Source organism: Bos javanicus, chromosome 17 (genome assembly GCF_032452875.1).
Source record: "Bos javanicus breed banteng chromosome 17, ARS-OSU_banteng_1.0, whole genome shotgun sequence".
Taxonomy (NCBI): Eukaryota; Metazoa; Chordata; class Mammalia; order Artiodactyla; family Bovidae; genus Bos; species Bos javanicus.
In genome coordinates this window covers 57,624,672-57,636,232 of record NC_083884.1, presented here as the reverse complement: position 1 = coordinate 57,636,232, position 11,561 = coordinate 57,624,672, and the positions used below count along the sequence as shown (strand labels likewise).

The 11,561-nt window shown below is 40.9% G+C and overlaps 1 protein-coding gene across 10 annotated transcripts in view; it reads right to left on the bottom strand.

The window, feature by feature from the left end:
• TAOK3 (TAO kinase 3) overlaps window positions 1-11,561 on the bottom strand; it is a 197,851-nt gene that overhangs the window by 10,211 nt on the left and 176,079 nt on the right. For all 10 annotated transcript variants that reach the window (XM_061384853.1, XM_061384855.1, XM_061384857.1 and 7 more), the window contains 3 exons: window positions 10,415-10,654; window positions 8,835-9,047; window positions 928-1,110 (listed from right to left, as the gene is read on the bottom strand). In XM_061384853.1, coding sequence (XP_061240837.1) covers window positions 928-1,110; window positions 8,835-9,047; window positions 10,415-10,654 — 636 coding nt within the window. The remainder of the gene's footprint in view (window positions 1-927; window positions 1,111-8,834; window positions 9,048-10,414; window positions 10,655-11,561) is intronic.

The following is an 11,561-nucleotide window of genomic DNA, read 5'->3' as shown; positions in this document are numbered from 1 at the left end:
CACGGGAACCAAGCGTTAAACTAGTCTGGGGCAGGCTGGGAGAGTCTTGTAATAGATGCTGTGTGTCTCATCCGTCATATTTAAAAGTTGCTCACGAGAATAAAAATGTCTGGGGCCACCTAGGGCTGGCACTGCCCTGCTAGCAAGTCAAGCAGCTGGGCTGATCTAGGTCAGTGTCCTGTCTCAGCAGGAGATGGTTCAGGAGAAGCTAAAAGACACTCATGCACAATTAGATTATGTAGCTTTCCCAGAGAGAGTCAAAAGCCCCCTGGGTCATTAGCAATTTAGTTCTAGATCAGGAGCTGGGAAAATAGTCTTTCTCGTTGACCTCTGGGAACTACCAGAAGAAACCCCAAATAACTGGTTAAGCAAATACACACTTAATGGCTTTGAGATGCTTTATGGCATCTTTTCTACTTCATATTCCTCGTAACATCTAAAAGCAATAAATATTTAAAAATCTGATAACATTAAGTATAGCAATATCAGTCTCTCTTCATTTTGACTTTTTTTTAACAGCTCTGCAGGTGATTTCTTTTGGTTTAGAAACAGCTGAGAACAAAAACCAGATCTGCATTTGGCTTCCTTGGGCCATTCAGTGGCCATACTATCAACTTAGAATACCTTTTATATGTCAAATCAGCTACCTAGTTATCTGTGTCAGCCCTCAGACTGTGAAGGTGGAGGGTTTCTGAGCAGAGTAATAGACAGAATTCAGGCTGTGGGATCAGATTTACGCATGTAATCTAAGCCTTTTGAGCCTCAGCGTCCTGCCTGTGGAATGGGGACTGTGCCTACCTCTCAGGCACTAGGAGGGTCAAAGCAGGTACAAAGGGAACAGCACCTTGTTAACCCCCCATTACACAAACAAGGGTCACGCCCAACCTCTGTCCAGTGGTACAGGACCCCTTGGCAACACGCTCATACCTTCTGTTCAAGATGTGCTCTGCGCAGAGACACCCTCTGCTCTAGCTTCTGGAGCTCACGTTCATGTTGTGCCTCTGTTTGCATCTTGATTTTGCTCTGGTAGGCATTGAGCAGCTCCATTTCCTGCTGGAGCTGTAGCCTCAAGGCCTGGCATTCTGCTTCTTGAGCCTCATCTAGCCGTAACTGCGGGCACAGAAGACAAATACTGTGATTGGCTCCTAGCTTACAGTGCATGGTGGCTAAGGGAGGATGCTTCCTTGTCTGGACTGAATTGGGCCCCTCAGGAAAACAGACGCCCTGGTTACATTCAGAGTTACAAATCAAAGATAGCACATTCTGCCTGATGGGCTACAAGTTCTAAAAACACTTCCATTTAAAAAAAAAAAAAAAACATTCTTAAGAAAGCAAAAACACTCTTTTCTTAAGGAAATCTGGCTTTCTTAAAACTACACTAGCCAGGAAAGTGCCACACTCCAGAGATTAAGCCTGTGGGCTTTCCTCGAGGCAGACTCCTGAGCTAGAATTCCAGCCTCACTATTCACTGAGGTGTGTCACCTTACTAAGTTACTTAACCTCTCCAAGTCTCTCTCTCTCTCTTTTTTTTTCCATCTCAAGCAAGTAACAATAATATTTCTTGCTTTCTAAGATTTGTATGAGGATTAAATGAAAAAATTCATATAAAATTCTAGGCATAGTTCTTGATGTCTACCAAAGGATCAGTAAAGAGCAGCTGCTATCATTATTTTGACTAACCATTTCCATATTTAGATATCTTTAAGCCCCAAACCATCATACATTTAGATATCCTTAGCTCTAAGAAGAAGAGGAAGAAAAGAGTTCAATCTCTATAATATTTGAGGAGTATACCACAGTACCATTATGTTCCTAGCAAGTAAAGTTGGTCCCTATAATGTTGGCTGTACTTTATCCTGCTGGCCAGCCATCAAAAACTCAATTGGTTCAAAATCTCCTCCCCATAGAAGGTAGCCTAGATAATCTTAAGGGGCATATTCCAGTTTGAAGTAGTGAAATCTAGATAAAGTTTTCCTTGCGCCCTGCAGCACCCATACTTTGTATTATTTATTCACCAGGATACTGATCCTGTGTGGGGAATGGGCCAAGGCAACCAGCAGAAACACCAACCTTTCAATAAGTACAGTCGAAAATTTAGGGCCATTAGCAGGACTGTGTTTAGGGATGATGGCCCTCCTGCCCCACCTGGTTTAGTTTGGTCTAGATTTAGCAGGCCCTCAGTTCAGCTGGGAACTATAAGATTAGAACCCTTGAATTAGACAGTTCTGTCTACCCTGAGTATATTGGCATGTTTCCATACAGACCGCTTAGCCAAGATATTTACTTTCTATCTTAAACTGCCTTCCCTATTCTGTATAATTTATGACAAGTAACAACATTTCTTAATCTCTTGACTGAGTTATGGCTTTTTGAAATGTTATTAGAATAGTTTTATAAAGCTATTTTTATAGTGTCTTCTTTTGTACTTTTGGAGAAGTATACTCTATCAAAGGAACACAAAATAAATAATGGAGTCATATTTCCAAAGTACTTTCTAATAATTAATCCTAACCAGTTTTCACTCAAACCCACTAGAGAGGATACCACTCTTCTCATTTTCCCAATCACAAGTGAAGGGAGAAGAGATACTAGACACAAAGAATGGTCACTCTGTAGCAGCAACAGCTCAGATAAAGCCCAAACGGCTCCCAATGAGGTTGTTCTTGATTCCCTCTTGATATGGGAGGCTTCTTACCAATAAAGGGAATGAAGTCTATTATTTTCTACCTGGTTTGGTTAACTGTCATGAATACTGGCCAGAGGCTCATTCTCTGGACAATTCAGACCACTGAATTACCTCTGTCTTCTTTTCTTTCTGGCAATCCATTATTAATATCAGTAACTATGTTACTCTTAACCAGCTCTGACTCTAAAAAAGTGTCAGTCTAGAAATCAGAGGATATTCCAGTATTTGATATTCATCAACCCAAAGTTGCACATACCAAATCCATTAAGAAGTTTTATAAAAATATAGGTAAATATCAGGTTTGTTCCCTCTACTGGGTTAAATTCAAGAAAGGGATGTGACAGAAGCAGCATAATGTAGTAGTGGCCAGGCATACAGGTTTACAGGGTCCCCCCAAACGTGTTCAAATCGCAGTTCCATCACTAATTAGCTACTTACCAGTAAATGACCCTCTAAGTCAAGAGTGGGTACACTATGGCCCAAAGGGCAAATTTGGCTTGCTGCCTATTTCTGTAAATGAAATTTTCCTGGCACAGACAAACTCATTCATGGCTGGACTATCTATGACTGCTTTTGTATGACAATGGCAGAGTTGAGTAGTTGTGACAGAGACTTTGTGGTCCACAAAAGCCTAAAACATTTACCATCTGCCCCTTTACAGAAAAAGTTTGTACAACTTCAATAAACCTCAGGTAAATCAGGGTTTAAAAAAAGTAACTACTTCAAAGGTTAGAGGGGATTCACAAAAATTAGATAACACAAAATACTTACAACAGTGCCTAGCACATGGTAAGTGGGTAGTAAAGGAAGCTGTAATTATCATCTGTACTTTTATCTCCTCCCTGACACAGAAGGGTTATTTCTCTTCTTTTATTCAAGGGCAATCATGAACCTATATTCCTGACCCTGTTCTCTCTCATCTTATGTAACAAACATCCATTGAGCACTTGTTGGATGCTAGGCATTGTAGCAGATGCTGAGAATTACAAATAGGAACAAAACCCAATCTTTACTGGAATCCCACCAATCTTTATGTTCCCACTGCTAATTCTCTCCTTACCTTTAACCCCTGTATGCACTCCTTGTCCTGATTCTACATCTCATCTCTGACCATCCTGCAGGGGCGCTTATCTTACCTGTCCTCCCAGCAACATTTGATACTGTGGGCTACTCCTTCTTTCCTGGAATCTATCCTGTCTTCTGAGACATTGAACTCTCTTGGTTTTTCCTTCCTTCCTCTCCTTTTCCAGTTATTCTCTACCCCTCACTGGGTCATTAAATGTGGGTGCTCCTTAGGGCTTTGTTAGTCTTCTTCCTCTAATCTCCCTTCCTAAGGAGTCTCATCTATTTCAAAGGTTTCAATTACCATCCTTCTACAAATGATTCCCATAACCACACCTCTATTTCAGACTTCGTTTCTGAGATCCAGGCTAGCTTATCCACTCTATATGAGATATCTTCATCTGGATGGTTCCCAGGCCTTCAAGCTCAACATGACTAATATTTATATATATATGTGTATATATGCACACACACACACATACATACATATATGTGTGTGTGTTGCACTATGCAGCATGCAGGATCTTAGTTCCCTGACCAGGGATCGAACCCTTGCCCTCTGCAGTGGAAGTGCAGAATCTTAACCACTGGACTGCCAGAGAAGTCCCTCAACATGACTTCAGTTCAGTTCAGTTCATTATGTTGGTGCAAAAGTAACTGTGGTTTTGCATTGCATTTAATATCGAAATACTTTCTTAAATAAATGTGGTTATGTTATACATTTTAAATCACATTTCTTGATTTATGGTTTTTGCTAATGAATTATTACTTACTGTTTATTTTACACATACTTTGTACTATGGAAATGATGTTAGACAAAAAGCAAATTCAAGTGATTTTCTTATTTGAGTGTAAAATGGGTCATAAAACAGTGGAGACAACTCACAACATCAACAACGTATTTGGCCCAGGAACTGCTAATGAACATATAGTGCAGTGGTCACTCAAGTTTTGCAAAGGAAACAAGAGCTTTGAAGATGAGAAGCAGAGGCCAGCCATCAGAAGCTGATAATGACCAACTAAGAGGATCATCAAAGCTGATCTTACAACCACATGAGAAGTTGCCCAAAACTCAGTGTTGACTGTTCTATGGTCGTTCAGCATTTAAAGCAAATTGGAAAGGTGGAAAAACTTGGTAAGTGGGTGCCTTGTGAGCTGACCAAAAATAAAAAAAATAATTGTTTTGAAGTGACATCTTCTCTTATTCTGTGCAAGCGATGACAATTTCTTGATTGAATTGAGATGTGCAATGAAAACTGGATTTTATACGACAACCAGTGATGACCAGGTCAGTGGATGGACTGAGATGCCAAAGCACTTCTCAAAGCCAAACTTATACCAAAAAAGGTCAAAGTGAGTGAGTGGTGGTCTGCTGTCACTTGATCCACTACAGCTTTCTGAATCCCAGTGAAACCATTACATCTGAGAAGTATGCTCAGCAAATTGATGAGATGTACCAAAAACTGCAACTCCTGAAGCCAGCATCAGTCAACAGAAAGGGTCCAGTTCTTCTCCACAACAATGCTCAAGTGCACGCTGCACAACCAATGCTTCAAAAGTTCAATGAACTGGGCTAGAAGTTTTGCTTCAGCTGCCATATTCACCTGACCTCTCGCCAACCAACTTCCACTTCTTCAAGCATCTAGACAACTTTTTGTAGGGAAAATGCTTCCACAACCAGGATGAGGCAGAAAATGCTTTTCAAAAGTTTGTTGAATTCTGAATCACAGATTTTTCTGCTACAAGAATAAATAAACTTATTTCTTATTGGTAAAAATGTGTTGATTATAATGGTTCCTATTTTGATTAATAAAATGTGTTTGAGCCTGGTTATAATGATTTAATATTTAGGATCTGAAACTGTAATTACTTTTGCACCAACCTAATAATACTAACTAATCATTGTTTCCTTCCCACTTTCCCAATTTCCAATTCATTTTTTGACCATATAGATAAATGGTATCATCATCTACCATTTTATTCAAACCACAGACTGGGTGTCATTCTTAATATCTCACTCTCCACATTCAATCTGTTACTAAATGCTTCTAGTTCCACCTCCTGCCTCGCTCTCAAACTGAGTCACTTTCTGCTTCATCCTGTTCCCTCTCTAGTCCGGCCACCATTCCTTCACACCCAGTTAAAGGCAGCAACTTTATACACGCTCTCCTTATACCTGCACTTGCTATCTCCCAAGCCATTGTCCACATTTCACCTGAGTTATCATTTAAAAATGTAAATCTGACATCAGTCTCCTCCTTAATGCTCTTTAATCGCTTCCCAATGCTTTTAGGATAAGATCAAAATTCTTAAGAAAGCTTACTAGCCTATACATGATCTCGTCTTATTCTCGTGTTAGTTGCCTCCTAGTTCTCTATATTCCAAATACAATGGACTTTGAGTTTTTTAAAAGTGACACTGTCTTTCCCATCTTTACATATGTATAATAGTTTCTTTTGCCTAGAATGTGCTCCCTACCCCTCGGCTTAAATAATCATTTTGTCTGAGAGCCCTTTCCTGACCCTCTAGACTAGCTTCGCTCTGTGGGCACACTGCACTTGTTCTGCTGTTACATGTAGACTTTTCCAACATCTTTTTTCTTCACTCTTTCATAAATTCCATGAGGACATTATCAACCTCTGTTTTTTTCACCACATTATTTCTGGATGTCAGGGGCAGAGCAGAGGCATTCAATAAATACTTATTAGATGAAAGGATGAATGAATTACACTGGTTTCTATCCTCAACTAAGGACATATTTAAGCCTTTCCAATTAATAGAAGTCCCCCTTTAACTGTTTCTTCCTTTAGCTAGAGCTCTATTTCGCCTTTCCTTCACTGACAAGAATCTGGGAAGAGCAGTCTCACAGTTTTTATCTCATTCTATAATCCCTTTTTTCCATTTCCAGCACTCCACTGTCTGTGACAAGCAATGGAAAAAGCCACTGCTGGGTCCACCTGGTCTCTCTGAAACATCTGAATTCATCAACTAGAAACCTTTGTTCTGGTTTCTGTGACACTCCCTTTGGTTCCCCTTCCACAATGCTGGTTATTCATCTTCTTTGGTCTAACTTCTACTTTGCCCTCAAATGTTGGTGCCCTCTACTCTGTTCTGAGTCCTCTTCCTCTTTAAACACAATCTTCTATCCCTTGGAGGTCTCAGGTATTCCCAACAGCTACAACTGCCCCCATATAATAATGACTTTTTTTTTTTTTTTTAAGCTGTGTCTCATGACATCAGCGATTTTAGTTCCCCAATCAGGAATTGAACCTGTGTCCCCTGCATTAGAAGCACAGTCTTATCCACTGGATGGCCAGGGAAGTCTTTTAAATTTAAAAAAACTTTAAATTAAAAATTCTGGGGGGCCATGCTACATGGCATGTGGCATCTTAGTTCCTCGCCTAGGTATCAAACTCAACCAGGGATCAAACCTGAGCCCCCTGCATTTGAAATGCGGAATCTTAACCGCTGGACCACCAGGGAAGTCAACAATGATTAACTTTTTGATGTTAATCCGGACACCCTTTTGAACTGAAGATTCCCATCTCTGTACCTTTCTACCTAGATAGCCACACAGCTAACAGGTCAAGTAATCTTCAAGGCACCCTAACTCATTTCTCCTTCTGATTTTCTACCTTGGTAAAATGATGACCCGTTCTGCTGTTATCAAACCTACCTCTCAAATTGGTCCCTAAGTTCTCTCTATTCTACCTCCTAAATATTTCTCAAATCCTCCTCTCCCTCCTCAGTACCCCCATTATCATGTTCTTAGTTCAGGGCTTCATTTTTTCCCCCTGGACTATTACAACAGCTTTCTAACAGGTCTCGTTACCTGCATTTGCCACATTTACAGCCAGTATCTTTCTACAGCCCACATCGGATCCTGTCACTTTCCTTCTTTAGATAGGTTTCAGCAGCTCTCTCTCTCTTTCTCTTTTTGCCACACTGCACGCATGTAGGATCTTGGTCCCCTAACCATGCCCCCTGCATTGGAAGTGCAGTCTTAACCACTGGACCATTGGGCAAGTCCTTTTAGCAGCTCTCCATTGTTGACAGAACAACGTCCACACCGCTGGCTTTTGAGGCTCTGACCCCTGACTATCCACCAGCTGCCTGTCATCCTCCTACCACCAACTACTCATCGTTTCTCAAATGCACCATCCTCTTTCAGGCCCTGGAATCTTTACATATACTGTATTGTCTGCCAGGAGTAACTTTTCCATTTCTGCTCATTTGACCAACTATTACTCTTTTTAAGATTCATCTCCTTGTGAAAGCTTCACTGAATTACTGGGCAAATTCCCATCCCTGGCTCACTAAGTTATGACTTCTCCATTTTGGGCTCCCACAATCCTCCTCCTTGAACTTTTGGGCTCATACCAAAGTTCTTTCACTCCCCAAATGCACACTTTCTATCTTTGAGCCTCTGTCTTTGTAGGCCCTTTTCCACGTAACCTGTTTGCATCAATAAATTCCTTCATGCTTTTTGGCTCCTGATGAGAAGCTTTTCCTCGACCAGATTAGTTGTTCCTACTTACTCTCCCATAGATCCTGGCAACTTCCAGTTCAAAGCACTTTTATGTTTTATTTTCATTGCTTAATTATCTGACCTTCTTACTTGACTGACAGGTGTGTGAGGACAGGGACCACTATCATCTCTCTAGTTCATCACTCTTACCTCTGAGCCCAGCAGAGTGCTGAGCATAGGTGCTTAATAAGATTTTACCAAATGAATGTGTCTGTGTGTCTCATTCATTTGTGCCTGACATTAGCTGTGAAATCTTTGGTGAATGAAATTATGATATTACAATGCAGTATCTATCGCACTGTGCCCTCAAAGAACCTATGTGCCACAGGTCTCATTTAGTGCATTATTCCTTGAATTCCATCTCTTAAAACACACTCCAGCAAGTATCCGCACTGGCTTGGCTTTATTCAGCGTCGTCATTTCCTTCAGTTCTTTGGGTGGAAAAATACCAATATCTTAAATGTGCACAAGAATCATCCTGGGACCAAAAGGCTGGATCTTGAATTTTCTTGATTCCTAAAGCTCTTGAAGCTGTGGCACTGAACCTAAACCACTTACCGCTTGAGAGGCCATCATTTCATTTATACTCTGTTCATACTGCTCTGCCAAAATGGCAAGTTTTCTTGTCTGCTCATCTTTCAGTGTCTTTAAGATTGTTTTGTGCTCATTCTTTGGAGTAACTTCCAACTGGTGATTCTTGAGTGCTTTATACTGTTTGGTCTGTACTTTGCAAGTGTCCTGAAACTGTTTTTTAATTTGCATTTCCATGGCCTGTATAGAAAAAGTGACAAAAGGAAAATAAAGACACATCAGTAAACACAGAAAGTCTTCCATTCTTATCATACAGTATAGGTTCTGGGACCAACTGTCTTTTGGTGCAGTGACTGATACTACTAGTCAATGACAATGAAAATAATACATAAGTCACAGACAGGAGTTAACTCCACCAATACTTTTGGTTTTATTGTCTGAATAGAAGTTGTTTTGAATTTACAAATAGATTTAAAAAACGAATTTTTACAAAATCACAACTCGAAGAAGATTGTGGAATATTGTGAAGCTTAATTTGTTAAAAGCTTGTTCATTATTTCAGTGGTTTCCTAATTAAAAATTTCAGTGTCTTCTATTGCTTGTTGCCTCACCTCTTTTTAATTGTTTTCCCCCATTTCCAAGTAAGAAAGGGGACAGCAACATATAAGTCATCTCTCACTGCTCTGTGTCTCCTTGACAAATCAATAAAGGACAACACTGGATTACACTTCACACCACAACCCATTCCCACTACTTGCATATAGCAATATCAAATATGCATTTTGGCAAAGATAAGGTGGGGTTTTTAATTGTTAGTCCAAAACGCATTCCATCATGTTGCTTGACAGTCACATGTACACTTCATGAACATGTGGAGGAATTTGGAAGACAAGGATCACTAATTAGACAAGTTGGCATCTAGCTAGAGAAGCATGGCCAGTGTGGTTGAGGTTGACCTTGTATTTTTGAAAATACTGACAATGACTTCCTTGACATATAGCAATGGCTTAGTCCACATAGCTTGTTAATGAGCAGTCGGCTAAAATTCTCTGGAGCTAGTGAGGGCTAAAGGAGCTCTCTATTTCTAATGTAGGTAAAATAAATGCTTGGTATGTCACTGCTGATTCCCATGCCCGGGACAGATGTCACTAATAAATTATACTCTTTGTTACTAAGTGTGGATATGGCCTTAGAGTCTTTCTCAATAGAGTAGCACTCAAGGTAACTAACACCAATAATATGACTGGCATGACTGATAAAATTTATCTGCTATATTTTGTCAGGTAACTTTCTCATTTCCTGGGATAAGAACCATGGACTGCTTTTATTTTATGTGTTATAATTTTAAAGAGAGAATGTCATGAAGGGGGTCAAAGAGGTTGTATATAATGGATACAAAGAAAAAACAGAGGTATCACATGGCTCAGAAACATCCCTTTAGGAGTCTGTTATACCTAGACTCTTGTGCTTCTGATTCAGTAGCCGAGGGGCCCTGAAAAGTGCAATTTATGGAGCTGCCCAGGTGACTCTGACAGTCATCCATGTGTAGGAACCACTGATATAGCCTAGCTGTGTTTTGGAACACAAACCAGGGAATTTCTTCTCACCTTTAAGTTTTTTGGCTGTTGCCGAAGTTCCATGACATGCTTTCTGTGCAGTTCCCTTTCTCGCCTCTTATTGTACTCCAGCTGGTTTTCCAGTTCAGTCTGGTGCTGTAGCCGGATCAGATCCATGCGGAGTTTCTGTAACGTGTGCAGCTGCCTGTACTCGAGCTCTCGGGTGGACTCGTCGTGCCGAATCAGCATGGCATGCTCCATCTCCTTCTGTGTCCTCTTTTTATTTAGTTCCTGCATTTAGCAACAAAAAGTACATGGAGAGAGATGAATGGAGATGAACTGGAGGAAAGTCACCACTCAGTAAGGGATGGCAAGGAATAGCACTGTTAACTGTCTCTTAATTGCCCATTAGTGTTTGGGAGCATGACTTAATAAGACTAGATGAACAATCCCTGGAGACTGAGATTCTGTATGTTCCACCATTTACAACTTGGGCATCTTCAGAGCCACCACAACCACTCCACCTGTAAAATGGGATTAATTCTGCCTGACCCCTTCTTACCTCACAGAGCTGCGGAGAGCCTTAATTAGGTGATGTGTTATGCATGGGTCTAAATAAACATTTATTTAGTTAGGCTGGCTGGCTGCCTGCCCATTAAAATCATGTGAGGAAGCTTTTAAACCAAAAGATGTCTGAGTCTCATAACCTGAAATTCTGAAAACTGAGTGGAGTGTGACCCTGACATCAATAGTTTTAAGAATTCTCTGCTACTGTTTCGTTGCTAAGCTGTGTCCAACACTTTGTGACCCCACGGGACTATAGCCTGCCAGGCTCCTCTGTCCATAAAATTTCACAGGCAAGAATACTGGAGTTGGTTGCTATTTCCTTCTTCAGGGGATCTTCCTGACCCAGGGACTGAACCCACGTCGGCTTGGCAGGTGGATTCTTTACCACTGAGTCAACAGGGAAGCCCTAAGAGTTCTCTGTTGCTGCTGCTGCTGCTAAGTCGCTTCAGTCGTTTCCGACTCTGTGCGACCCCATAGACGGCAGCCCACCAGGCTCCCCCATCCCTCGGATTCTCCAGGCAAGAATACTGGAGTGGGTTGCCATTTCCTCCTCCAATGCATGAAAGTGAAAAGTGACAGGTAGATCTAATATGCAGTCAGAGTTGACAATCACTCTATTAAACTGATCATG